The sequence below is a fragment of the Balaenoptera borealis genome, assembly GCF_965194805.1.
Source record: "Balaenoptera borealis genome assembly, chromosome: 9".
Taxonomy (NCBI): domain Eukaryota; kingdom Metazoa; phylum Chordata; class Mammalia; order Artiodactyla; family Balaenopteridae; genus Balaenoptera; species Balaenoptera borealis.
This window is the reverse complement of record NC_138873.1, coordinates 43,498,336-43,524,805: the sequence shown is the minus strand read 5'-3', so window position 1 is coordinate 43,524,805 and position 26,470 is coordinate 43,498,336. Positions and strand designations below refer to the sequence as shown.

General features: G+C 34.6%; 1 protein-coding gene across 2 annotated transcripts in view; it reads right to left on the bottom strand.

Moving 5' to 3' along the window:
- Positions 1-4,389: 4,389 nt before the first annotated feature.
- GOPC (golgi associated PDZ and coiled-coil motif containing) overlaps positions 4,390-26,470 on the bottom strand; it is a 35,753-nt gene continuing 13,672 nt past the window's right edge. Inside the window, exons 2-9 of one of the 2 annotated variants that reach the window (XM_082406210.1) lie at positions 22,599-22,763; positions 20,996-21,019; positions 16,995-17,170; positions 15,850-16,015; positions 13,379-13,474; positions 12,550-12,714; positions 10,214-10,394; positions 4,390-7,488 (exon numbers count right to left, since the gene is read on the bottom strand). In XM_082406210.1, coding sequence (XP_082262336.1) covers positions 7,358-7,488; positions 10,214-10,394; positions 12,550-12,714; positions 13,379-13,474; positions 15,850-16,015; positions 16,995-17,170; positions 20,996-21,019; positions 22,599-22,763 — 1,104 coding nt within the window. In that variant the 3' untranslated portion in view covers positions 4,390-7,357. The remainder of the gene's footprint in view (positions 7,489-10,213; positions 10,395-12,549; positions 12,715-13,378; positions 13,475-15,849; positions 16,016-16,994; positions 17,171-20,995; positions 21,020-22,598; positions 22,764-26,470) is intronic. The other variant, XM_082406211.1, reaches the window with a different exon arrangement.

The window sequence follows — 26,470 nt, the reverse complement described above, 5'->3', positions numbered from 1 at the left end:
TCTCATCACACCACATGCAAAACTAAACTCAAAATGGTTTGTCATGACACCATAAAACTCCTAGAAGAGAATATAGAGAAAACATTCTTGGACATAAATTGTAGCCGTATTTTCTTAGATCAGTTTCCCAAGGCAAAAGAAATAAAAGCAAAAATAAGCAAATTGAACCTAATCAAACTTAAAAGCTTTTGCACAGCAAAGGAAACCATTAACAAAAGAAAAAGACAACATATGGAATGGGAGAAAATATTTGCAAACAATCCGACTGACATTAGTATCCAAAATATATACAAACAGCTCATACAACTCAATATCAAAACAACGAACAACCCAATCAGAAAATGCACAGAAGACCTAAGTAGACATTGCTCCAAAGAAGATATAGACAGTTCCCCAAGGAAGACATTCAGATGGCCAACAGGCACATGAAAAGATGCTCAACTTTGCTAACTATTAGAGAAATGCAAATTAAAACCACAATGAGGTATCACTTCACACCAGTCGGAATGGATGTCATCAAAAAGTGTACAAATAATAAATGCTGGAGGGCGTGGAGAAAAGGAAACCCTCCTACACTCTTGGTAGAAATGTAAATTGGTGCAGTCACTATGGAAAACTGTATGGAGGTTCCTTAAAAAACTGAAAGTAGAGCTACCATATGATCCAGCAATCTCACTCCTGAGCATGTATCCAGAAAAGATGAAAACTCTAATCTGAAAAGATACATGCACCCCAATGTTCATAGCAGCATTATTTACAATAGCCAAGACATGGAAACAACCCAAGGCCCATCAATAGACGACTGGTTTAAGAAGATGTGGTATATGTATACAATGGAATACTACCCAGCCATAAAAAAGAATGAATTATTGCTACTTGCAACAACATGAAACAACCTAGAGAATATTATATTAAGTGAAGTCAGACATAGAAAGACAAACATTATATGATATCACTTAAATATGAAATCTAAAAAATAATACAAATGAATCTATCTACAAAACAGAAACAGACTCAAAGACACAGAAAACAAACTTATGGTAAATCAAAGGGGAAAGGAGTGGGGAGGGATAAATTAGAAGTATGGAATTAACGGATACAAGTTACTATACATAAAACAGATAAACAACAAGGATTTATTGTATAGCAGAGGGAACTATATTCAATATCTTGTAACAACCTGTAATAGGAAATAATCTGAAGAAAAAATATATGTAACTGAATCACTTTGTTGTACACCTGAAACTAAAACAATATTGTAAACCTACTATAATTTAAAAAAAAAAAAAAAAGAATATAAGTAGCTTTCTCCATGCCTGATAATGCTTTTTTTTTCCTTGAAGTCTATTCTCTCTGGTATGAATGTAACTATCTCAGCTTGCCTTTGGAGAATATATGCCTAGTGTATCTTCTTTATCTTTTCACTTTCAAACTTTCTGTATCCTTAGGTATGTTCCTCATAAAGAACTTTTTGCTGGATTTTTTCCAATTTGAATCCTTTCTTTCAACTGGAGAGTTTAGCCCTTTATCAAGCACTGTCAAAAATCTAATCCCAGTAGCACTTCCTTGGCTTCTGCCAGGATACGCTAGCCAAATCTTACCTTTTTTGATGTGTGGTCTTTCTTCTCCCTTACCAGGCCCAGCACATCTGCAGCCAGGATTTGCTAGGATTTAACCCTAGTTATAGGCCTAGCAGCAAAGAGAGAGGAGAGTGGCAGTTACTGTCTTGGGCTGCGGGGGAGAGGGGGAAAAGGGTGGGAGGAGGAGTGGTGGGTAGCAGCCTCCGCAGCATCTTCCAGCATAAGCAGAGGTGACTTATTAGGGAAGGCTGGGCTGCTTCTGCAAGACTATAGGATGCAGAAGGGACTGCAGAGTCAACATCTTCAGGGGCATCCATCCAGGTGTCCCCATGGCATGTTTCAAGGTTCTAGGTTTTCCCTACCAGCACCTTGAATTTCACAAAATATAATGTGGCTGAACATTTAAGTCAAGTCTCTGAAGCTTTGTGACTGTAACAATTAGATGTTCCGCCTGAATCTCGGCTGTTTCAATCCTTCCATTGCAGGAGAAAAGGCCTCCTTATGAGCTCCCCAGAGGTCCTTTGGCTCTCACATTTCAGTATTAACAGCTTGATAACATCCCTCAGTCTCTCATTATCCTTCTATAGGTCATCAATACAACCAAGCAGTAACCAGCCAATTCTGCTGTTTTTGTAGACACTGTCCTTTCCATATTTATCAAACGCCTGTCTCACTGAACTTCTAGAGAATTCCTCTCCATGGGGATATTTGCCTAAGTTACCACCTGTTTCTGGGGTCTCTAAGACCACCCCCAGGTTGAGCGAATTGCTAGAAGGGCCCACAGGACTAAGCATAGACCTGTACTCACAACTGTGATTTATTACAGAGAAAGAACACCAAGCAAAATCAGCAAAGGGAAAAGGCACGTGAACAAAGTGCAGATGAAATGAGCACGAGCTCCAAGAGTCTTCTCCCAATGGAGTCACACAGGATAAGCTTAATTCTTTCAGCAATGATGTATAATATGTATAAAGTACTGTCCACCAGGAAGCTGGCCTGAGCCTGGGCATAGGAGTCCAGGGTTTTTATTGTGCCCAGTCAAGTAGGCACTCTTTGCCTAGCATGTACCAAAATCCATGATTCCCAAAAGGAAAGCAGGTGTTCAGCATAAACCCTATTGTCTGCACAAACATTTCAGGCACAGTAAACCACTCTTATCAATTAGGGAATGGGGGAACACCCGTGAAGTCCAAACTGCTGGACACTAGCCACAGGTGAACCTCAAAAGCAGGGCTTTCTAAGGATAACAGGTTCAGGCCTGCTTTGATAACTCTTTTCTGCACACCATCTGTGAAATATCTAGTAACTGAGCCATAACCTTGTGCCAAGGCCTATATGTACACCACTTACCGGCCAGGATGTCATCCTCTTCATCCTTTGGGAGGGAGATGAACCAGCTCCTAATCTCCTATGAACCAGTTTTCTCAGATTTCACTCCTGGTCCACTTGTGTTAGTCTGGGTCCTCCAAGAAGCAGACACCAAGACCAAAAACGGATCAGCTATAGAACAGACTTACTAGGGGCAGTGCTGGTGAGGAAAAACAGGGTGGGAGCTGGGGTTGGTAGGAGGCTGGAAGGCAACCAGCCCCTGATGCAGGCATGACCCCAGGTAAATGAAAGAAGGAAGGTTGGGTGAAAGTGACTTAGAGACTATAACGCAATCCTAAAGGAGTCTGGCAAGACCGTCAGGTAGTCTTCAAGCCAAAGTGAAGGATTCAACTCTCTGCCATGCTCAGTCCCTGGCTGGCAGCAGCGTGAGGCAGAGCCTGTGCGTTAATGTGGGGATGCAGAGTGCAGAGGCTGGAGGGCCTTCAGTCCCTTATGTTCCTTCCTGCTGGAGAGCTGAGGGGTGCATTCTCCTGGCTGCCATGACCATGACTGTAGCTCTCAAAATACACCTGAAAAAGATTTGTGATCAGACAAATATTTAGCACCAACAGCACATGGTAATTTGCAATAATACCTTTCAGCTAAAATTTTTTTAAAAAGGTTAATTATAAAACCCCTTAAATAAAATAATCTTTTTAATTTAATAAACAGAACAATATCCTATGTGGGTGAATTCTGGGGAAAAGACTTTTCCAAATTGCTTGGTGAATTGGAAGCTGATACACAGCATATTGTATTAGGACTAAATCAAAGTTACTCAATGACAAAAAAATAAATACTTCTAAATGTTCATAACTCAAGTAATTTTCTGAAATATGGTTTACATTAATTAATACTTAGAGTAAAATACCATTTGTGAGTTTTTCCTCCTGATTGACCTCAGATACCCTTGATAAAGAAAAAGCATTCCTACACATTCTACACCTAGTTCTTAGGTTGACTATAAATGACCACATGTACAACTTCTGAGGCAAACAAACTGAACCATGCTTATAGATATTTCTAAAATGATTTTATACACAATTTGGGAACTTCTAAATCATATATGCTTAGATGATAAAATGGATAAATACCTTCTTACATAGTATCTAATAGGATTTGTTTTCTAATTTTTATCAATGTTATCCTCAAAGGCAACATTCGCCATCAATATTTGTAACATAAAACTCACCCAAGGAGACTAGAGTTTTTGCATCTGCTACAATTCAACAGAAAACTGGTCCCACAGCTGCTCTGGCAGCTCCTTCCAACAAATATGCTTTTAACTAATTCAGATTAAATAGTTCTTAAAATCAAACAGTTAATTCCTACTAAAAAAAACTGTTCCACCATAGTAACTAGGTTCAGCCTTTGCATGGACTTTATGACTTGCTGGTACAAATAACAGAAGCTACTAGAAATAAATAATAAATAAAATATATAACATGGAAGAATTGCAAAATGTTTATTTTTTTAATGCGATTAATACCATTTTAATGTAGGAGAGGCCATCTTTATTTACAGGCTAATAAAAAAATACTAAATTCAACACAACTAGATATAATACATTTCTCAAAAATCCTATAGATTTGAGGCTGACCCTATGTGGAAGACTGGATAGGTGGAATAGTGATTACGTAATAAGGATGTCAGAAATGTGCAACTTAACACATGAATCAATATACTGTTTCTAAACATGAAAACAAAATAAGTCCACGGTGGGGGGAACAGAACCAGCACCAATGACAAGCTGGGCTAACTTCTGACAACTGTTCAGCTAAAACCATTCAGTTATATTACCAAGGATCAAAAAACTGTCGTCTCTTTTCAATCTATTTTAACAAGTCTCATAACCTAAATGTTGTCTGCCATCATATTCACAACAGACACTTAGAAGAGAATTTTAGAAGTTAAATGTAAATATATACACACATACATACAACCCTCACACTCTTGAAAATTTTTTCTCAGCTATTGTGTTTGTGTGTGCATATGTATATTTTTCTTTTTCCTTTTTAATTGTAATGGCTTTGCAACAGTTCTCTCCTTATCTGTTTGGTTTTGTCCTTGAAACTCGTTATGAGCTTCTTTCCTGTAAACGTGAAAACATAAAAACTGTTTCTCATTCAGTCCTTTGGGAAAAGTCTGTAATTCTTAGTCCATCCCCCGAAGACTATATATTCTAAAATGAACTTTTAACTGAGTACTTTCTAAACACCTGGCGGGAATCTCATAGCACCATCTGAGCAACAGTGCCCTCACACAGGCCTGCAAAGCCAAGGTGAGGCAGGAATGAAATGGGAACCGGCCTTTGCAATTTTAAACTACCTGGGAAGTTTTTCATTCTGCTTATCAGCCCAAGAAAGTTTGTATCACAACCATCTCATACAATTCTTCATATTACACGGTGTCCTCATAGAAATGCCAATTCAAGGCTCTAAAAAAAAAACCCTTTATAGACATATTAGTTCCTGAAAATTAAAAGGTTTTAGCTAATGTTTCCTAAGGATTCAGTCTTAGTAGATAAAAGATACTCTCTGAAAAACTGCCATGGCCATCCCATCCCAGGTTGTGTTTTAAAAAGATAAGATAACATGGTTTCAAGTCAAAACAAAAAGTTTTCAGATACGTGTCAATGGAAATTTTTTTGACTAAATGAATACACTGGCTCAATTCCAGTTTGCAGACCTCATGTCATGCACGGGGGCATGTGTTGGAGTAGGGGATGCATAAGGAGAAGACTTTTTTTCTTTTAAGAGGCCTAGCCTGCCAGGAGCAAACAATAACATGTAGCTTGCTTAATCAGTTGTACAATTAAATACTAGCTTCTGCTTAGAGGCAAAGCTATGCTGCAAGGTATTTTAATATCAGTAACCGTATATACTACGAAGTGCATTTCTATTACAAATTAACATGGTGATATACAGATGAACAAAACCACCCAAAACAAACCATAAATGAGCAACAGTTAAAACATAAAATTTATAAATAGCAAAACCACCAAATAAAGTATATACATTTTATAGATTTACCTATGAACAAATATACAGTGCATCTAGGAAAGATAAAAGAATGTGTTTCATATCACATAACATTTGAGTATTAGAAAGAGATACTGATAATACTCTGAAAGCCTTCTCCCAATCAATATTCCCTTCAACGTTTGTCCTTTAAAACAATGATATTGGCAAAACTATCATCTCTTTAAATGCAATGTTTTCACTTTCCCCTGCCCAGTACAGTGGCCCGCGGAACAGTAAATAAGAGAGCAGGCACTCCGTGCTTATTCCTGGGATAAGCGAAATAGCAAATCTAGTTTGCATATGAAAAGCACTTTAGTCAAACAAACACAAACAAGAAAAGCCAACCAAAACAATTACCATATCAAAACATGTTCACCTTATCTTACCCTCCAGTGCCTCAGCTTTTTGGATGATTGGCAAATCAGTTAGGTACTTTGAGAGAAAACTGCTTTTGAATGTATTTCATTGACATGGTAATAGATTTGAGCTTTTACTGACAGAAAAGATGTATCTTTAAGTGCCAGGACTATCACAAGACAAACATTATGAACAACTCAAAATGTATAAAACTGTCTTTCGTGGATTCCAGAAAAAAAGCATTTGTGACTAAACATTAATAACGTAATACTCCAATACCATGCACACAAGATCAACATAATTGAGAACAGATATTTTACATTCATCTGCATTTCTTTTAAAAACCTAAAATGTACAATGTACAATAACTTTTCTGAAACTATTTCTAGTGCAGCATTGATTGATAAAGGATTGCTTAAAGAAAACTATTTTGTACTGAATGAATAACACTGAAAAGCAAACTCATAATAAATGATCATTAAGAACTGACTTAGATATCAGGAAGCATATTAAATTAAAAAAAAAGAAAACACTAAAACCATTCTTTCAGTTAAAAAAAAAAATTAAGTCAAGCCTACATTTCTGCAATTCAAGTTCTATCCTTTGAAACACCACACTTAACATTCTGGAATATACAATATGAATTCATTTATTCTCTTAAAGGCTATTTCTTAAAAAAATTCCAGTTAGCACTGTCCTTCTACTAAATGGAAAAGGAATCAAATAAAACAGTAGTGCTTCATTTGGTACTTAAGAGCCTAGTACTATCCTTTTGGGAAACACATGCTTTGGTGCTTTACAATTTTAAGAAAATCAAAATTACTTTACATGCAATAGCTAATTATGGTATACCACAGAAAATAGGGCGTTTTATGCATTTAGAATTGTTCACATGAAGCCCTGAGGTACCCGCCTTTCATTTAGGCAACAAACAGCCTCCCTTGATCTTGTACAGTCTTTGTCACCGTCTTCCCTAGTGCCCCAAATTCAGAATAGTCTGATTAACAATCTTGTCTGGAGATAGTCAGTTTAATAAGATTTTTTATGATACAGACTGTGCAGATCATCTAATTTAGAAGCACCATCTTCGAGTGCAGTTTCACTTGAAGTTCCTAGGTCTCCATTTTCATGTCCATCAGTTACTGCTTTCTTATTAAATCCTGAAAGAAGGAGAAAAAAACCAGATACTTTCTAGTTAAAAAAAAAAAAGTCATACTTTTATTGAGCTATAACAAAGGAATGCCCACTGTAATTAATAATAATAATATGGAGCAAATTAACGGGACCCTAGATTAATCAAGTCAGCAATCTCTGACAAAGGAATTCTTCCTTCTTATAGCAGATATCAAACACTGTACAGATTTTTTAATATTATCTATTGGACCTGGACCTATCTAAAAATTATATAAAATTTCCTACCAAATTTTCTATGAAACTTAGAACTGATACACACAATCCCAAAATTCAGTAAGTTCTACTCACAAAAATACCTGTTGAACTGTAAACTGTATTTTTCTTTTACATTTTGCTTTCACATTATTTAACTTCAGTTCACTGAGGCACATACTAGTTTATCACTACATCTAGTTTGTCCAATGTCCAGATAAAATTTAAAACTAATTTTGGTTAATCTACAAATAGTATACATATTTGCGTCACATTTTAAGTAGTCTGCAATTTACACAGGTGATAGAGAACCTTTTAGCCTCAGCTGCAAAAAGGAAGGGACAAGACCTCTAATCCTGACAAAAAATAGAAGAAAGGGTGAAAGACAACAAAAGCAAACGAAAAGCAGCTCAACAGCGCAAGGTTTTGACATAGTGCCACAATCGTTTTGTTCAAGATGCACAGGGAGAATGATTGCTACTGCTGTCTTTGTATAGATGATTCACAACATATAGATTTACCAAAAGGGCAACAGTTCATCAGTTCACTGTAAAACTCTATGCCAGAAGTTCTCAAACTTTTTGGTCTCAGGATGCCTTTACACTCTTAATAAGTACTGAGAATTGCAAAGAGCTTTTGTTCATGTGGGTTATTAATGTTATGTGAGGTACTGATGTTTACCATATTAGTGATTAAGACTGAGAAATCTAAAAAAAATTTATTACTTTATTAAAAATGATAATAAACTCCATAAATGTTAACATAAATAACATATTTGTTTAGTGAAAATAATTCTACTTTCCAAAAAATTTAGTCAGAAGAATATCATTATTTTACAATTTTGCAAATATCCTTAATGTCTGGCTTTACAGAAGATAGCTGGATTCTCTTATTTGCTTCTACTCAATGAGTTACAAGTATATGAAGAAAGTTCACCCTCACACAGATAAACAGAAGAGGGAAGAGTAACTTAGTTTTTTCAGATAACTGTCAATATTCTTCTTTGATCTTATACCAAAATTTTACAGTATAGAATCTAAAACCATATCAATGAACTTTCTCACACTCTGCTACCTTAAAATCATTTGTCTATCTTGGACTTTGAATGGCTCTTTTACCCATGCAGGATTTAGTAACATCATGCACTGGTCATTTGAAAAATATTAGATCACTGAGTTACGTAGCAATTGCAAAAGCTGACACATTTCATTTTACTATATCAAAAAAAATCACATTCGTTAATATCACCACCAATCTTATTAGAAAAGTTCTTTAAGTGTCAGGAAGCTGTCGAGCTCATGGTGGTTGATGCGTGTTTTACAAAATTCTAATTTTCACTTGAAAGTTCATGTTTTATCACTGGCAATAAATACTGTCACTTGTTCTCCTTGAAGTGATGGATTCACTTTGCTCATTTTAAAGAAAATGGCTGCCAAATAGTCTGAATAACCATAATTTGTTATTCTTTCAAGTAAAAATTGTCATGTTGTCATCCATGAAAAAAATGGCTAGTTCAGCTAGCAAATTAATCACTTAAGTACTTTTCCTCAAGACCAGCATCTTTGTTCAGCATACACTCAGTAATACGATGCATACTTCCCATTTCATCACACAGAATATTAAAAAGTCATATACTCAAGATTTAATAAAATTAGCAGTTTTTACTATTTCATCAAGGATATTCTTAAGAGAAACTGGCATTTTCTTCTTCTTCTTTTTCATTCTGAGTGGATGGCAAGGAAGAACACAGTGATCACTAGTAAAGTGGTGCTACTGCTTTGACTCGCACTAAAGTATCAATAGTTTTACCCCCATTGCTTTTGTACCATAAGTGCAAATATCAACACAGCAAAAAAAGACAAACAATGCCTTAGTATTATTATGAAAAGTTTTGACCTCAAGAACCCCTTGAAAGGTCTCAGGGTCCCGCAAGGATCCATGTATCACAATTTAAGAACCACTGCTCCATGTAAAAGAAAGTGCTAGAATTTTTCTTTAAAATATGTATAAATGATAGCAAAGGAACTAAACCAAAAATCCTCAAGATCACATATCCTGATTCTATTAATAACAATCATGAGATAACAGTCTAATCACTTATTCATATTTAGCCTGTAAAATCATTGCATTATGAGAGAAGAATGCACATTAAAACAGCAAAATGACATTAAGATGTATCTACTCTAAAAGGCATGTTGGTCTTTGTTTCAGAGTCTAGAAAACTTGAATTTTATTTATTTTTCAAGGATCAGTTATAGTTTAGTAATTGGTCACATACTTGTCCAAGATGACTCTAGAAGAACTTACATGTAAATAAAATTTTGGCATAGTTACTGGTGTACAATAAAACTATAATTTAGCAAGGGAAAGCTATCCATTTTGTTAACGATGGTTTCTCCATCATTAAAACAGTGTAACTAAAGAACAGCTAAGCCTTTTATATTTTTAAAGTTCATTAATAATAAATACATTAATTATAACTTTTAGAGTAATTTTTACCTTGTAACACTTTGATTTCCCCACTTGTGTCTTTGCAACTAGCACCAGGATTACTACTTCCCTCTAACTCATCAAGGTACAAACGGTAACGATGTCCACTCTCATCTTCATATTCCACATTTTCATCATCAGAATCCACTTCAGGAGCCACATAAACTACTTCAAATTCAATCTCTCCTCTCTAAAATGGGGAAAGAAAATGAGGAAACCAAGTTACTGTAATTATAATTTTAAAAGATTTCCAAATTCTTTGCGGTGAGAAGTAGTAGCTGGCCCTCAGATGTAGCTCCTTTCAAGACAACAAATAATGAAATTTTAGAATCTCAAGAGGTAAAAGTAATTTCCTTTTAATATTACAGATTTTTCTACTGATCAAAATATTTTTGTTAACAGACCTAAAATAAAAAAGGATGTTTATTCAATTTACAGAATTTTGGAACAAATGTTCAGTTTAAAAGTCATTTTGCCATTTTATACTTTCCATAATAGCAATTCAGCAAATCCATCTAAATAGTCAGATATTAAAGTTGCACCTAAGGGTACCACACAAACTTTTCTCTAATTCAAGAAACCTCTACACAATGATTTCTTGTTTCTTCCTGAATAGGTCTTGAGCCTTTCCTTAACTTTCACCGAGTGCCAAAGTGTTAAGGTATTCTGTTCAGTAGTAATAGTAATTACTGTATTTATTGTACAAAATTATTATCTTTCAATCCTCAGAATAACACTATTATAGTCCCTTGTACATGAATGAGAAACCTGAGTTAGTCCTGGAGAGAGCAGGTAACTCTCTCAATAAGATGAACAAGTAAAACAGAAAAACAGAAATTTGACTCCAAAGTCCTTGCTCTTTCTACTATACTAGACTAAATGTGTAGTATTTATCTTGTAATTCTTTAATAACAACTTTATGTTCAGGTAAAAAGTTACAGATTATTTCATGTTAAAAAAATTACAAGCTACAATTGTCATTTAATAAGAGACTACAATCACTATACCCAAGTCTGGTATTTGTAATTCTCTGAAAATTATAGCCTGCCTTTGCTCAAAAGAAAGCATGCCATTTTTTTTTTTTTTTTATTGCTACTCACTAAGTTAGTCTCTGGTGCTCCTTTTTCCCAGCAGTTTAAGGTTATACTTCAGAATTTTAACATGCGCTTAGTGTTTCCATACAACTTTGTATCTCATGAACTGCCTGTTTACATCTCCTTTACCACAGCTGCTGTTCATCTCACTCTTATGCTACTGGATGACAGCCAAGTTGGGTTGAGAAAACACCAACTTAAAGAGACTAGCACTGCATTCTTAGGTCTCCCGCATCAGGCAATGCTTTAAAAATACCATTTTGGGGGAGATGGTAAATGCAGTGGTCTTCAGTAAAGTTCTCTAGATGACAGAATCAGGTCTGTGGGTAGCTGTCATGAAGAAACAGATTTTTGCGCTTAATATGAGGAAGAGCTTTCTAAAAATCAGCAACGTACAACAATGAAATGGACTGTTTTATCACCAACAAGTCCTCCCTTTAATACAATTATTTAATTAGTGATATTGTAGATATTTATGCATCATGTAAAGTTGAACTAAATGAGCTATAAATTCACTTTCAACTCTGAGATTCAATTCTACCCTGGCATACTACGCTGATGATGCAACAAATATCTCAATGTACTAACCAACACCTCTCTAATTCCCTCAACCTTATTCTTGAAGGAAAAAAACAAAACAAAAAAACATTGTAAGTACTCTGGATAACAAATATGACTCCTGGATATGACTCTCAACTCTTTATATGTTCTGCAACCTTAAGCAAATCATTTAATTTCTAAGAACCTTAGTTCACTCATTTTAAATAAGAGGGTTGGGCTAAATGATTTCTAAGGACCCTTGAGTTCTAACATTTATGACTGTAAAATCAATCCACTTCTAACACTGTTTTTTCTATAGTACTTCATATTTGTATAGCATTTTAGTCATTAATAATGTTTTGCCTTCTAAGAGCCAAGTCCTGTTCTGAACACTTTATATGTATTAACATACTTAATCCTTACAGCTCTCAGATGAGGACACTGCAGCATAAAGGACTTAAGCAACTTGCTCAAAACTATACAGCTGTGAAGAAGAGCAAATCTTAAGTAACTTGCTCAAAACTATACAGCTGTGAAGAAGAGCAAATCTTTTTCAGTAAATCTGGCTGAATGTCTTCTATAATAGGAAACTAGTATCTGTATATATACACTTTACTACTTGAGAAACCTCCTAGGGAAGTATAAAGTATTCAACAGATTCAAAAAGGAACAATCAACAGATCCAATTTTAGTTACATAAAGGGAACTTACCTGCTGGGAAAGAATGGTTACAGCTTCTTTATGCTTTGTGTCCCTTAGGTTAACTCCATTAACAGCCAGGATAGCATCTCCAACATGTAGCCCTCCACATCTATCAGCAGGTTGCCCTGGGTGGATCTCAGAAATGAGGATTGGAACACCATGTTCCTTTCCACCCTAACCAAAAAGAGCAGTAAATTAGTTTACCTTTGTATAGTCACAGACTATTCTACTGATATTCTCCTAAAAACATTTCAGTAAGCACCTATACTCTTATTATAAATACTGAGTGAAATCCTATTTGCTATTATATTTAGGTAATGGTAAATCAAATTATTATGAATATCAAAGTTACCTCTAAATAAAACGATTAATAATATACATGTGCTTTTTAAAACGCATTCCAGAGCCAAAAAAAAAAGAACCCTAAAAAATGAAAAAAAAAAAAAAACAATTAGCTACTCTCTTAAATAAATAAATAAAAATATTTTATGTATTAGTAGTCCACAGCACTATTAGATTTTATCAAATCTAAGTCACTATGAACGGTAAGACAAACCATTATTTTATGTTCCACAAAAATAATTATAAGATGAATCTCAATTTCACAGATGTTAAAATGTGAAAAAATATGCAACACAAAGTTGATGAAATGCAATATTTGGTACATTTCGCCCTTCTAGCTTTTAATCATAATTGTGTGTGTGTTGTTATCCATGGGGATAAATTTAGTTATTTAGAAAATATATTCAGAATACTTTATTTCCCAATGATGTCCAACAAAGGAGCATGATTATACTAGACAACTGTAGAAAAGAAGACTGGAAGCACTACTTCTTACTGTAATTGAAATGCCAAGGCCTTCATGATCTTCCTTAAGGAGGAGAACTTTTCTAATTGGACCAACACCTTGGCTTTTCTTTAAAGAGTCTTGATCCTTATTGAAGGAAAAAAAGAAGAAAAATTAGTACTACTTAAATAATATACCATATAGAGTAAACCCATACTATTATAACTTGCTTTTAGGAATCTTTATTAGTTGCCTGTAATGGATACACAGTATAGTGTTAAGAAAGTAATTAATAAATAGATAAAATGGGAAAGCAAAAATAGTTCTTCTGTTAACATGGTGAAATATCGATGATTTTCTTACGCTCTTATTAACTTCTTTAATATATCTGGTACATCTCTTTTTAAATTGTAGGACACTACAAAAGAAATCACTGCCAGGAATTGATAAAAAAATATCTTCAAGAAGTGAAAGGAGGTAACTTTATCTTAACTGGAAAAATAACTTAAAGATCTATATCCATTTTAACTGATTTGTAGAACTGAAAAACATAATGCCAACTGGATCATTAATTACTTTTTCATTTCTTTGAGTTCTGGAGTCTACCTCTTAACTAAAGGACCTTGTTCCATTAATAATTCTTTCTCTGGTACCTTTACTCTTTCCCTCTCTCTACAAGTTCCTTCCCTAATTCAGCACATGAAAAAACTCCAGGTCTCATCCAGCTTTAAAATACTGACCACGTACAAACACAAAACAACACAGATAAAAACCCTTCAATCACCCACTATCTTCTTTACCTACTATCCTCCCTCCATCTTTCCTTAACCGGCACACACAGTTAATCCTAACTGTAGTTACTTCCTTGCCTCCTACATTCAGTACTCCAACCACTGTAATTAGGGTTTTGCCCCCACTTGCTCCAATGAAACTGTCTTCTCTACAGTCACTAGTAACGAATGTGGCTACTTCCAATGAATACGTTTGTTAGTCACTGCCCTTCTGAACCTTGCAGAAAGTTGATACTGTTCACTATCCCCTCCTTGAAACCTTCTCTTTTCTTTGGTGTCTATTATACTAGTACTTTCCTAGATGGCCTGTATCTGACAGCTCCACCTCAGGCTCCTTCCTTTGGTGATCCATTTCCGTCCCTCACTCCATAAAAGTCTCCTTCCATCTTTTTACTTTCTATATATTTTCCCTGGGTGACTTAATCAATTCCATGGTTCAAAGGATGATTTACCTAATAATCTTCAACTCAGAATTCTCTCTAGAATTCCAGAGCCATATATCTAACTGGATATAACTTGGCCGTCCCACTGGCACCTCAAACACTACATGTCTAAAACTGATCTCATCATCTTTCTGCCAAAATCTTCCTTTCCTTCTATTTGCTTTATCAGTGCATGCCATCTCACTCAGTTACCCAAACCAAAAACCCACACTTCCTTCTCACTCACCTACTTAACCAAAAGCAGTTAGTCACCAAATCCTCTTGATTGTACTTCTCTCAAACCTGTCCTTCCTCTAACCACTTTCTCCTTATTTTATTATCTTTCTAAATGTAACTCTCCGACTCCAATTAGGCCCTCTTCTAATATATCCTCTTCACTATACCAAAGTAATTGTCAAACAAATATTAAATCTTATTAGTCCACTATTTTATTGAAAAACCTCATGATTATCAGGTTAAGGTTCAAATTCCTTTATTTAGCATAAAATAACATTTATGATCTGGCCACTGCCTAGAAGTTAATGGGGACCAACAGTGTCCCAAAGAAGACAATGGCATAAGTGCTTATTGCAATCGCCACTCCTCTCCCACCAACTAGACGTACATATCAATTTTTCTTGCAATAATCTTTTCAGAGGCAACAAATAATTTTACTATTCAAGGTCAGGCTTTATCTGATACTAAGATATGTGATCCACTGGGTAGGAGTTAGATATGATTTTATTATATTAAGGTTTGTATCATTAGGCTGCTGTTGTAGTGAAATTTAATAAATTTTCATCCAGGTAGAAAGAAAACCTCCTGTACAGTGGTGGCTACAGAAGCAGACAATTGGACACAGATCTCAAATTCCATCTTAATGCAAGACCAAACAGTTATAAATGTTAGCTCAGAAACTACAAATAAATCTAGTTACTAAAAGTCCCCCTGTAAAGAATTATCCAAAAATATTTGCCAATTTATCAATAGGATCACACACTCTCTGCTTAGCTTAAAATATTTGTAAACATGCCTAATCAAGATGCAGGAAAATTCTGAAATATGAGCCAAAGCAACATGCATTTGCTAGCAATAGTTCACTGTCTTCAGAAATATCATTTTCGGGCGTTAGTAAATCTGTAAAGAGCTATATGGGTTGCTGAAACTTTAAATATGTACCTATTTTAAATAAGTTTAATTCACTTTTAAATAAAGGTTTTAAATACTAGTACAATTTTTTTTAACGCAAAGGATTTGTGATTAAACAAAGGGCAAGGCTGAGTGAGAAACAGCAGCAAGGCAAACATACATGGCCTGGTGGTGCATGCATTGGTCGCTTCAGGTCATTACGCCCTCTACAGGCTCTGATAACAGTTTTGTGACGATGCAAATGTATTTCAGCTTCCAACTGGTTCCAAAGCTTATCATGAGCAGGTCCCTTCATATCTCGTCCTAGTAATTGTATTTGTTGGACCCTTCATATTGGGAAAATAATTAATTCAGTTAGTTTTTCATTATACATACTATACAAAGAATTCAGAAGAATTACTACTGAACACAAGTAGTTTTCGCGTAAATCTAATTCAGTAATAAAACTAATACTCAGGAACCTCCTGATGTGTCTCAGATTATAGACATGAAAATTCTGAAAGAGACAGCTGTCTTCAAGGGAAAAGTAGTTTAAAAACAAAAAAAGAATGATTGAGACCTTCTTTAGTCACATACTTAATTCATATACGTCTTAGAAACAATTTATGAGACTAATGTCAATTAACATGTTTCACGTCTTGCATGCAATCACACTAGTCTTTAGATGAGGCTATTTTTTCCAATGACAGTGTCTTTTTACAAAACGATTATTTCTTTAAATGTGGTAAAATTATTAGAAAATGTGCGCTTCAAGATGATATTATTTTTATTTGCTCCACATCAGTCCTTAATATGACATTAGAACAATAAGCAGAAAATTATTTAGTAATAATAATGAATCACCAAAGTTTGTGAATAATTTACCATAAAAAATTAATGCAAGCAGAACTCTGTATTATTATGATAAAATCACTGTCATTCCAACATGTTTTTGAGGGGCAAGAAAGACTGGGTTTCAATGATCACGGAAAGAATTCCTACGGAAGTCCTGCCGTACATGGGAACATCATCTGTTATGGTGTCAAGGCAGGAAATGGTAAAAAGTGCAGCTCTAAGAGTTGTTAGCATTTTACAGTAATTTACTAGCAGTGTGTGTGTGTAAACCGGAAATACTTATTTAGTATGGCTAAATAAATCTGCAATATGTAATGCTATCAATATTAAGTTAACAGTAAGCCACAGTCAATGATAAAATCACTCTTAGGATAAAGATTAATATTTCATTTACCAAAAGAGATAAGAGTCAACCTCTTTAACTACGCAGTTGGTCACCTAAGAGCACAGGGGTACCCATTTTCCACGCACCTTCCTGCCAGTTCCTTATCCAAGTACTTGGCAGCTAGTCTTGCCCCATAAACTTCAGCCTGGAGAACAGCTATATGTCTACGAAGGGCTTCATTCTCTTTTCTCAGCAACTTCACTTCAGCTTCAAGTTGAGCTTCTTTCATTTTCTCTTTTTTGTTTGCTTCAAGCTCTCTTTCCTATTGCAATTTTTTTAAAAAAAATAATGCAATGAATATACTTTTAAGACTCCTTAGCAATAGACCATGTTCCTTAAAATACACAAAAGCACACAATCTATGATACCAACAATGAAAGCATATGATAAAAATTACCACTTCATTTCTATAAAATGGAACACAAAGATTTGGATCCAGTTTTTTTTAACTAGTACCAGAAGGTGTTGGAACCACTTCTAGGTAAGATAATAACATGGCTTGGGGCACCTTGATCCTGAGGATACGAAGATTAGTAGCCTTCTCTAAGCTCATGTTATCCCATACTAATAGTAAAGGCTTCATTGGATAATTAAATTTACTCCCTACTTCCTAAAAATGACTCTAAAACTAGACCAAAATAATCACTCTGGTGGTTGTGCCCAAACATTTAAAGAACTTTAATGCAGCAATTCTATAAACAGGTCAAAGCCATTCAGTTACGCAGAGATACATTCTATGACCAATTTATCTTACAGCATTATAAGAAACTGACAATGCTTAAATTAGAACAGATATTCCAATTCTTTTAAAATATTTTATGGTCACGGAGAAATGCTGGTAACAACTGCATTAAAATATTTACACATTAAAAAATGTCTGGGGCTTCCCTGGTGGCGCAGTGGTTGAGAATCCGCCTGCCAGTGCAGGGAACACGGGTTCGAGCCCTGGTCTGGGAGGATCCCACATGCCGCGGAGCAGCTAGGCCCGTGAGCCACAACTACTGAGCCTGCGCGTCTGGAGCCTGTGCTCCGCAACAAGAGAGGCCACGATAGTGAGAGGCCTGCGCACCACGATGAAGAGTGGCCCCCGCTCGCCGCAACTGGAGAGGGCCCTCGCACAGAAACGAAGACCCAACACAGCCAAAAATAAATAAATTAATTAATTAATTAAAAAAAAAGTCACACTATAATCCAACTTAATTCACAAAATACACGTAAAGTGGTAGCGCATATAATGGATTTAGGAAGCAACTAAAATTTTAAAAAAAAAAATGTCTATACAGAGAACAGACTTGTGGTTGCCAAGCGGGAGGGAGGGAGAGGGATGGAATGGGAGTTTGGGGTTAGTAGATGCAAACTATTATGTACAGGATGGATAAACAACAAGGTCCTACTGTAGAGCACAGGGAACTATATCCAATCTCCTGGGATAAACCATAATGGAAAAGAACATAAAAAAAGAAGATATATGTGTGTATAACTGATTCACTTTGCTGTACAGCAGAAATTAGCACATTGTAAATCAACTATACTTCAATAAAAAAAATATGGTTTATGGAAAAAAAATATCTATAGCATAGATATCTATAGTATAGTATCTATGTATATATATCTATGGTATATCTATGGTATAGATTATCGCTGAACTTTGGGATCTGGATCATCTATTTGTCCATATGTTAAAGTGACTGAAGAACTGTTTTCTGAGGAAAAATACTGGCCTCACTTGCCTACTATGAGGTTGGATGGATATCCATTTTTACTCTCAAAAAAGGATGCCATCCTATGCTCCACTTGGTAGATAACCCATATATATGAATTTATAGGTGTTAGCCAGAGAATATAATATAACTTTAAGATCTTTGCCATGAAATTTTTATCACCAGCTCACATGTGAGAGAAATAATTTTCAATATACTTTCAAAGTGTAAAGTACAGTGTACCTATACATCAAGGGTTACAAATGTAAATACCTTTGGAATTCAAGCACAGAACAGATAGGCAGGTAAAGACAAAGTGGAGGGGAAAACAGAAGGTACAATATCCTGCCTAAAGGGAGTCAAATTCAAACACACACACACACACACACACACACACACACTGTGTGGCAAAATAAAACCCTTCTGAGAGTTGGACAAGGGCCCTGAAAGATCTTTTAAGTGTTATTTTTGGATCAAGAGAACCATCCCAAGTTTGAGTGGAAGTGTTTTTACTGACTTAGAGAACTGCTTTTACTGACTCACTAATTTACAGAATCTATAAATCCTGTGGAAATACAGTTATATTTATTGATGAGAGGTGGATGACACTGTTCACTACACCATGTCCCCTTCAGGATATTTAAATAAAGATCTACACCTCAGCACAAGAAGAATGTTTCTCTTGAGTGAATGGCAAATGATACTGTTTCTAATGTATGAGCAGTGATTATTATAATTATTTCCCTTTTTATTGTGAATATTAAGCTGAGAAACAAATGTAAGCAAACTTTTAACAATTAATGGAATGTATTTGGTAGTAATTTCAATGTCTGCTTTGATCCACTGTTTTGGCAACAGCATATCAATATATGACATATTTAAACATCAATATATGATATACTCAAATACAAGGCAGTGAGTACCACAATCGTAAAAACAATAACAAAAAAAAATACAAACTAAAATGAATGACAACTACCAAATGTTGAATATATTTATCACTTCCTTGATTAAAATATCTGTCATTATACATGTGATAAACAAAAGGAAGATTAATTAGCACGCTTTTTCAACTTCTGTAAAAAAACAAATATAACCATGAGAACACAATTTGTAGATTTTTAAAAAAATTATTTTATTTTATTTTACTTTTTTGGCTGCACCCCACAGCCTGTGGGATCTCAGTGCCCCGACCAGGAATCGAACCCATGCCCCCTGCATTGGAAGCACGGAGTCTTAACCACTGGACTACCAGGGAAGTCCCTAGATTTTTTTTTTTTTTTAATCTGAAGAGCTAATAACCTAGAATCCTCTTTTTACAACAAATTTGGAATTCTTAACATCTCAATTTACTTCAGAATCTCTTTCCTAAAAGGGCAGGTATCGGTTCCAAAAGAAACCACAGTTTGGACAACATGAACAAAAATCTTTTTTTTTATGACATTTACTGAGGTTAATGCTGTTTGTTTCATAAAAAGAGTTCCTAGAAGACCAAGAATTCTTTCTTTATGGGCTAAATAAATTTTATGTTGAGGATTATCTACTTACAATCACTTTAATGAGCTATTTATATAATATTTATGAAATCTGAGAAACATATTAAGACACTACTTTGCTTTAATGATTTAAACTAATGAATCTGACAAACTTGCAGACCTGAAATTAACAGATGCAAGCAAGAATAGGACTAAGAACACTGAAGTTAATCGCTTTTAGATTTAAAGGAAAAAACCTTTTTGTTTTAGTTAACCTGTTCATCATTAGGTAACAACAAAGAAGTTAATTTTGTATTCCGATATCCAAACAGTGTATTTTCAAAAGAAGATAAGTCATATGACAACTTAGAACCTGATTAGGTTGAGGTAGTGGGAAAAATATTAAGAATTTATATATTGCTATTTTCCAAAATAAATTCTAATAAAGGGTTTCAAAATTCAATTGTTTCAAAGCCCACACAATTATTCTCAAGACTGATGAAAAGTTATAACAGAGGCAGTGGATAAATAAGAAACCAACATGCACATTCTTTCTCTGGGAATAAATTCAAACAGAAAAGGAGGAAAGAGCTAGGCCTGCATAAGGAAAACCAATTGTTCTTTTGAAGTAGCGGTATGAGCAAGTTACAAAGCTCAGAAGTTGTCAAACACTGATGGGTTCTGCAAATAATGGCAACAAATCACAAACAAAAGAAAAATCTTTTAACAATACAAGGTGAGAAAAGAGCAATGGGCTACTCACTGAACTTTTCACGTATTGGCACATTAAAAAATTACCATCATTAATATCACTTTCAAATACATACAAAGTGACAACATGTACTATGCAAATAAAGCACTAAAAACATTTCAGCGTAACATATTAAAGCAAAACAGAAATGGCATACTTACCAGCTCCTCCACAGAGGGGACAGACTTAAGATATAAGAAAAAAGTTTTATAATTAGAAAAACATCAAACAAATGACTTTATTTAGTGGTACAATCATTACAAGGAAAATTCCCATATGTTGAATATCACTTGGGTAAAGTTCATTAGAACAAATATATTTGCAAGTCCATAAGCAATAGTAACTGCACAGGATTAGATTAAAAATGTTTGTTTTATCCAAATTAGTTAACACACCTGGTTCAGTGCCTTTCCACTACAGCACCATGCTTCAAATCTAATGTTAAAATGTCAGGTGAATTCTTTTCTAGTGAAAATGTACATTGTTTCTCAATGTTAGTATCAAACATTCCAAAGAAGCAGTTATGAATCTGACTCATTTCAGTTAAATAAAACAACACTAATAATTTATATTTATGGAATTTCAGAATTTAAAAGGACTTTAGGAGAATGTAAATATTCATTTAAATAAATTCTAACATATCTGTATTAGAAACTAACCAATCAAACAGAATTAACTGAAAACGAGTAAAACTTTGAACTGTATTACTCTCATCATCAACATCATTTCATCTTCCGCCTCTCCCAAGCTTTATCTGTCTTATTTACTGCTGTGTACCCTACGTTAACTTTTTTTGTTAACAAAGTGCCTGGTATATAGTACACAATACATATGAGGTTAAACAGAAATGAGACTTAAAAAAAATTCTATTTAAACAACCTATATTGATTAAGAGGGCAACAGTTAATTATGGAACATATACACAATGAACATTATGCAAACACGACAAAGCACTCAGTGGCAGGGAAAATACTTATATTAAGAGCAAAAGAAAAAATGTGCCATTGGTTGGCACCTCATTCCATTTTCCTCTCCTCTTCTTCCTTATTAACAGAACTCCAATTTTACTGGAGGTGGTCATGTGACCAGCTAAGGGACTGACATGCAGCTAGGGATAGCCAGTGAGACGGCTAAATGATTGGCAAAAAGTTGAGGACGATTTCATGAAAAGGTCTTTAAAGAAAACTAATGCAGGTGGGAAGCATCCTTTTGCCCTTAGATCTTCCTTCTTCCTACCTGGAATGCAGATATGAAGAAATCCTGAAGACAGAAACCATGAGCTAAAGATGGCAGAGCAGAACAACAAAAGGAAACTGTATCCCTGATATCTGTGGAGCTGCCATATCAGCTCTGAATGCCTGTCTCAGGGCTTCTTTAACTAGGAGAAAATAATTTGTACTATTTAAGAATAATTCCAATGTTATTTGGGATTTCTGTTACATGTAACTGAACTTAATCTTAACTGATACAGTAGGGCAAAAAAAATGTTTATATGTTATAATCACAAATATCTTTTAAGTATATTTACATAGATCTTTTTAAATAGGAAGAAGATCCTATTCTAACCAATTGGTTATTGATGTTATCACTGATCATCTCCAGGTGATAAGACTGTGGATGATTATGATGACCTTCACATTTCCTGTATTTTCTAAATTTCCCAGGAGCACATATTAACTTTTATAATTAAAAAGCCTCATTAAAGATTGTCCTTTTCACCCTCTAAAACACATATAAATATATGTTACCCTCTAAACTACTTACCAATTTTGCCTTAATGGTACCAGAGTCAACACTTTGACCAGTTTTAGCATGAAGCTGAAGCTGAATAGAGTGCAATTGTAAAAGCTGATCATGTACTTCTTTCTCCAATACAACTTTCTCTGCTTGGGTCTCTGTCAGTTCAGATTTCAGATCCACCAACTGTGCCTTATAAAAACAGCAACAATAGCAGAAGTTAACACAGCGTTGTAAATCAACTATACCTCAATAAAAAAATTTTTTTAAATAAAACAGCTACAATAAAAAACATTAAGTATGCTTAATTTTCTTTATTTTGACTCTAATAATTATTATTCAAGAATGACACAGACTATCTTTGAAATGAATAGGTGAACACTAGAAGTCCATTATTAACTGTAAGCTACAGCTAACTGTTACACTGTAGCAGAACAACCCATCGGAGCCACTCAGCCATTCAATCTGAAGCTTTTCATTTTTCACAATCGATACATTGTTTTACAATTGCGAACAGGACATATCCCTTGTGTGTGTTCGATCTTCCCAACTAACAAGTGGGTTAAAGACCAAGGCAAGGCCTTAGTTTTCTACTGAACATAATTTTACTAATAAGCATCTATGGAGCCAACAAGTATGCTGGTTCAATGAGGGGAAAAAAAAACTGTGGAAAATACTTTCTAAATTATAGGTGATAATTATTTATGCCCTTGAGAAGCTTTCTTATCAACTGAGGTAATACATATGCATTCGAACCAACTAAAGAAAAATGTGTGGCAAGTTACAGATATATTTAGAATCGGTCAGGTCCCAAGGAATTCAAAGTAAAGGAAGGTTTAAAGAAGGTTAGTGAGGAAAAGAGAATTTAGAAGGGCTTTGAAGTTAAATGATAACAAGGACAAATAGGAGCAGTAAAGCAGTCAAGAGATGAGAAGACTAGCAAGGGCAGACAGAGACTAGAAGCTACGTAGGTAAATTCCCTGAGTATAGAGACCAGAGAATTAGAATCTACCTAAATCTCCCAACTGCACCAACTAGTGCCTACTACATAAAAGATGCTCAATAAGTATCTTGAAGTTGAAACAAATTCTAATACTAGCCCTGTGATTCCAGATAAATCACTCTGTGTCCATTCAAGTTTCCCTGATTTTAAAATAGGATAGTATCTACTAGGTATAAAATAAATAAGATACAAGGATGTAATATACAGCAACAAGGAAGAGATAATATTTTATAACTTTATATGGAGTATAATCTATAAAAATATCAAATTGCTCTGTTGTTCATCTGAAATTAATGTAATATTGTAAGTCAACTATACTTCAAATAAGATTTTTTTTAATAAATAAAATAAAATAGGGATAATACCCAGGGCTTTGACTATTTTCATATTATTAATCTTATATATGAAAGCACTTACTAGAATATGAAGATGTTATTAGCAAGGAGATTAGACTACTGAGAGGGGTTGTACATTGACAGACTACACAAGACTAGATAGGAAAGTGAGGCTAGATACAACAAATGGCTTTGGATGATAAACCAAAACTGAGATTAAATCTGGTAGGAAATCACTACATGCTCTCAATGACATTTTTGTTTTTGTTTTTAATAACAGCTTTATTGAGATATAACTCACATACCATTAAAACTCACTCTTTTAAAGTGTACCGTTCAGTGACTTTTAGTATAATCATAGAACTGTGCAACCATCAACACCATATAACCGTGGAACATTTTCTCTCAATGACATTTTAGCCACATGATATTTGCAGGTAAGGAGGTGAAGACAGGTACACTAGCAACACCCTACACAGCTTTCTATGGAATACAGTTCTGGTGAGTATATATCTAGGAAGGAAACTTCTGGTTTACAAAGTATGAATATGTTAAACCTCAGCAGAAAAGGCCAGTTTTCCAAATGATTGTAGCAACTGACATGCTCACCATATATGAGAACTCTGATAGTTTCACAACCTTGCCTTCATTTGGTATTGTGAGTCTTTTTAATTTTAGCCATTCTGGTAGGAATGTAGTGGCATTTCATTGTGGTTTTAATGAAAACTTCTTGATTACTAATAAGGTTGTCCATCTTTTCATATGTTTATTGACCATTTGGATATTCTCTTTTGTGAACTGCCTATTCAAGTCTCTTGCCTATTTTTCTACAGCGTTATATACATTTTTTTCTTATTGATTTATAGTTCTCTTTCTCTCTCGACACACACAAACACACACAGATATACACACATATTATTATGAATATAAAGTCCTTTATTGGGTATGAGTTACAATTGCTTTCTTCCATCCTGTGGTTTGTCTTTTAACTTTCTAAAAGGTGTCTTTTGATGAACAGAGTGCTTAACTTCAATGTAGCTCAATATGTCAGTAGTTTCCTCCCCCACATTAAATGCTTTTTGACCTGAATTCTACCTTATCTGTTATCAAGTTTGCAACTCCTACTTTCATTTTATTTGCATTTACCTGGTATAATTTTGTCTGTTTTAACCTTTCATCATATTTTTCATTTTATAGTTGTAAATAGCACATACACATGTAAGGTCTTAACTGCTCATTGCTAGATTTTAAAATATATATATATTTTAGTATTCTGGAAGCTCTGTATCTTTGTTTTAATAATTACTTTTAGATAATATCCTTAATTTCCTCTTTAGATTATATTTAAGATAACATCCTTGCTATGAACAGTCACGAAACTATTAGCATTTTCTTCCCCCTTTTCTTATTCTTCTCCAGCATCTTAATAAAGCGTTATCTTGCTATTTCAGCTAATAACTATGAGCAATCATCTAGCTTATACTACTTTCAAGATACTCTTTTCTCCCATTTTCGGTAGTTGCACTATATTTATATTGCAGAGCATACAATATGTAATGTTTAAATATTTTCTCATCCTTAACACTGATAGTCTTAGTTCCACCATTAAATAAATTCTATGCTGACCACTTGACCTTTTACCAGAGCTGCTCCTATGAATTCAACTCATTCTCTAGCCTTGTAGATTTCTCAGAAAGCTCTCATAACAGTACTCCCTGATTTCTGGCATGTTCATAACTATTTATTTGTGGTCTTTATATCTGAAGTCAGTTTGGTTGGATATAAAATCTTTGGCTCATATTTTCTTTCCTTGAGTATTTTAAATATGTTGCTCCTTTGGCTTCTGGTATGAAACGCTGCTATTCACATGTCCAAAATCCAATCTTTTCTTTCTCTTATAAGTGACTTGATCTTGGGTCTGCTTTATTTTTAGTCCCATGTTTTACTAAAATATAGCATGGTGTTAATCATTCTAGGCCCACGTGTACTCTTCTCAATATGCAGATTCAATGCTCTGTTACAGTTTTTAAGAGTGAATTGGTTGGTAATTTGTTTTTTATTGAGGCAAAATTTATATAACATTAAATTAACCATTTCAAGTGAACAATTCAGTGGCATTTATTATAATCACAATGTTGTGCAGTCACCATCTGTATCTAGTTCCAAAACATTTTCATCACGCCCAAAGAAAGCCTCCTACCTGTTAAGCAGTCACTCCCCACTCTCTCTGTCCCCAGCTTCTGGAAACCACCAATCCACATTTTGTCTCTATGGATTTAACTATTCCAGGTATTTCTTTCACTCGGCATGTTTTCAAGGTTTATCCATATTATAGCACGTATCAGTACTTCTTCATTCCTTTTTAGAGCTGAATAATATATTCAACTATAAAAATTCAGCTATAATATATTCAGCTATATAGTTCACTGTATGTATATACCACAAGTTGTTTATCCATTCATCAGTTGATGGACATTGGGCTATTTCCATCTTTTGGCAATTATGTTCAGTGCTGCTATGAACATATATACATTTGTTTGTGTACGTGTGTTCAATTCTTT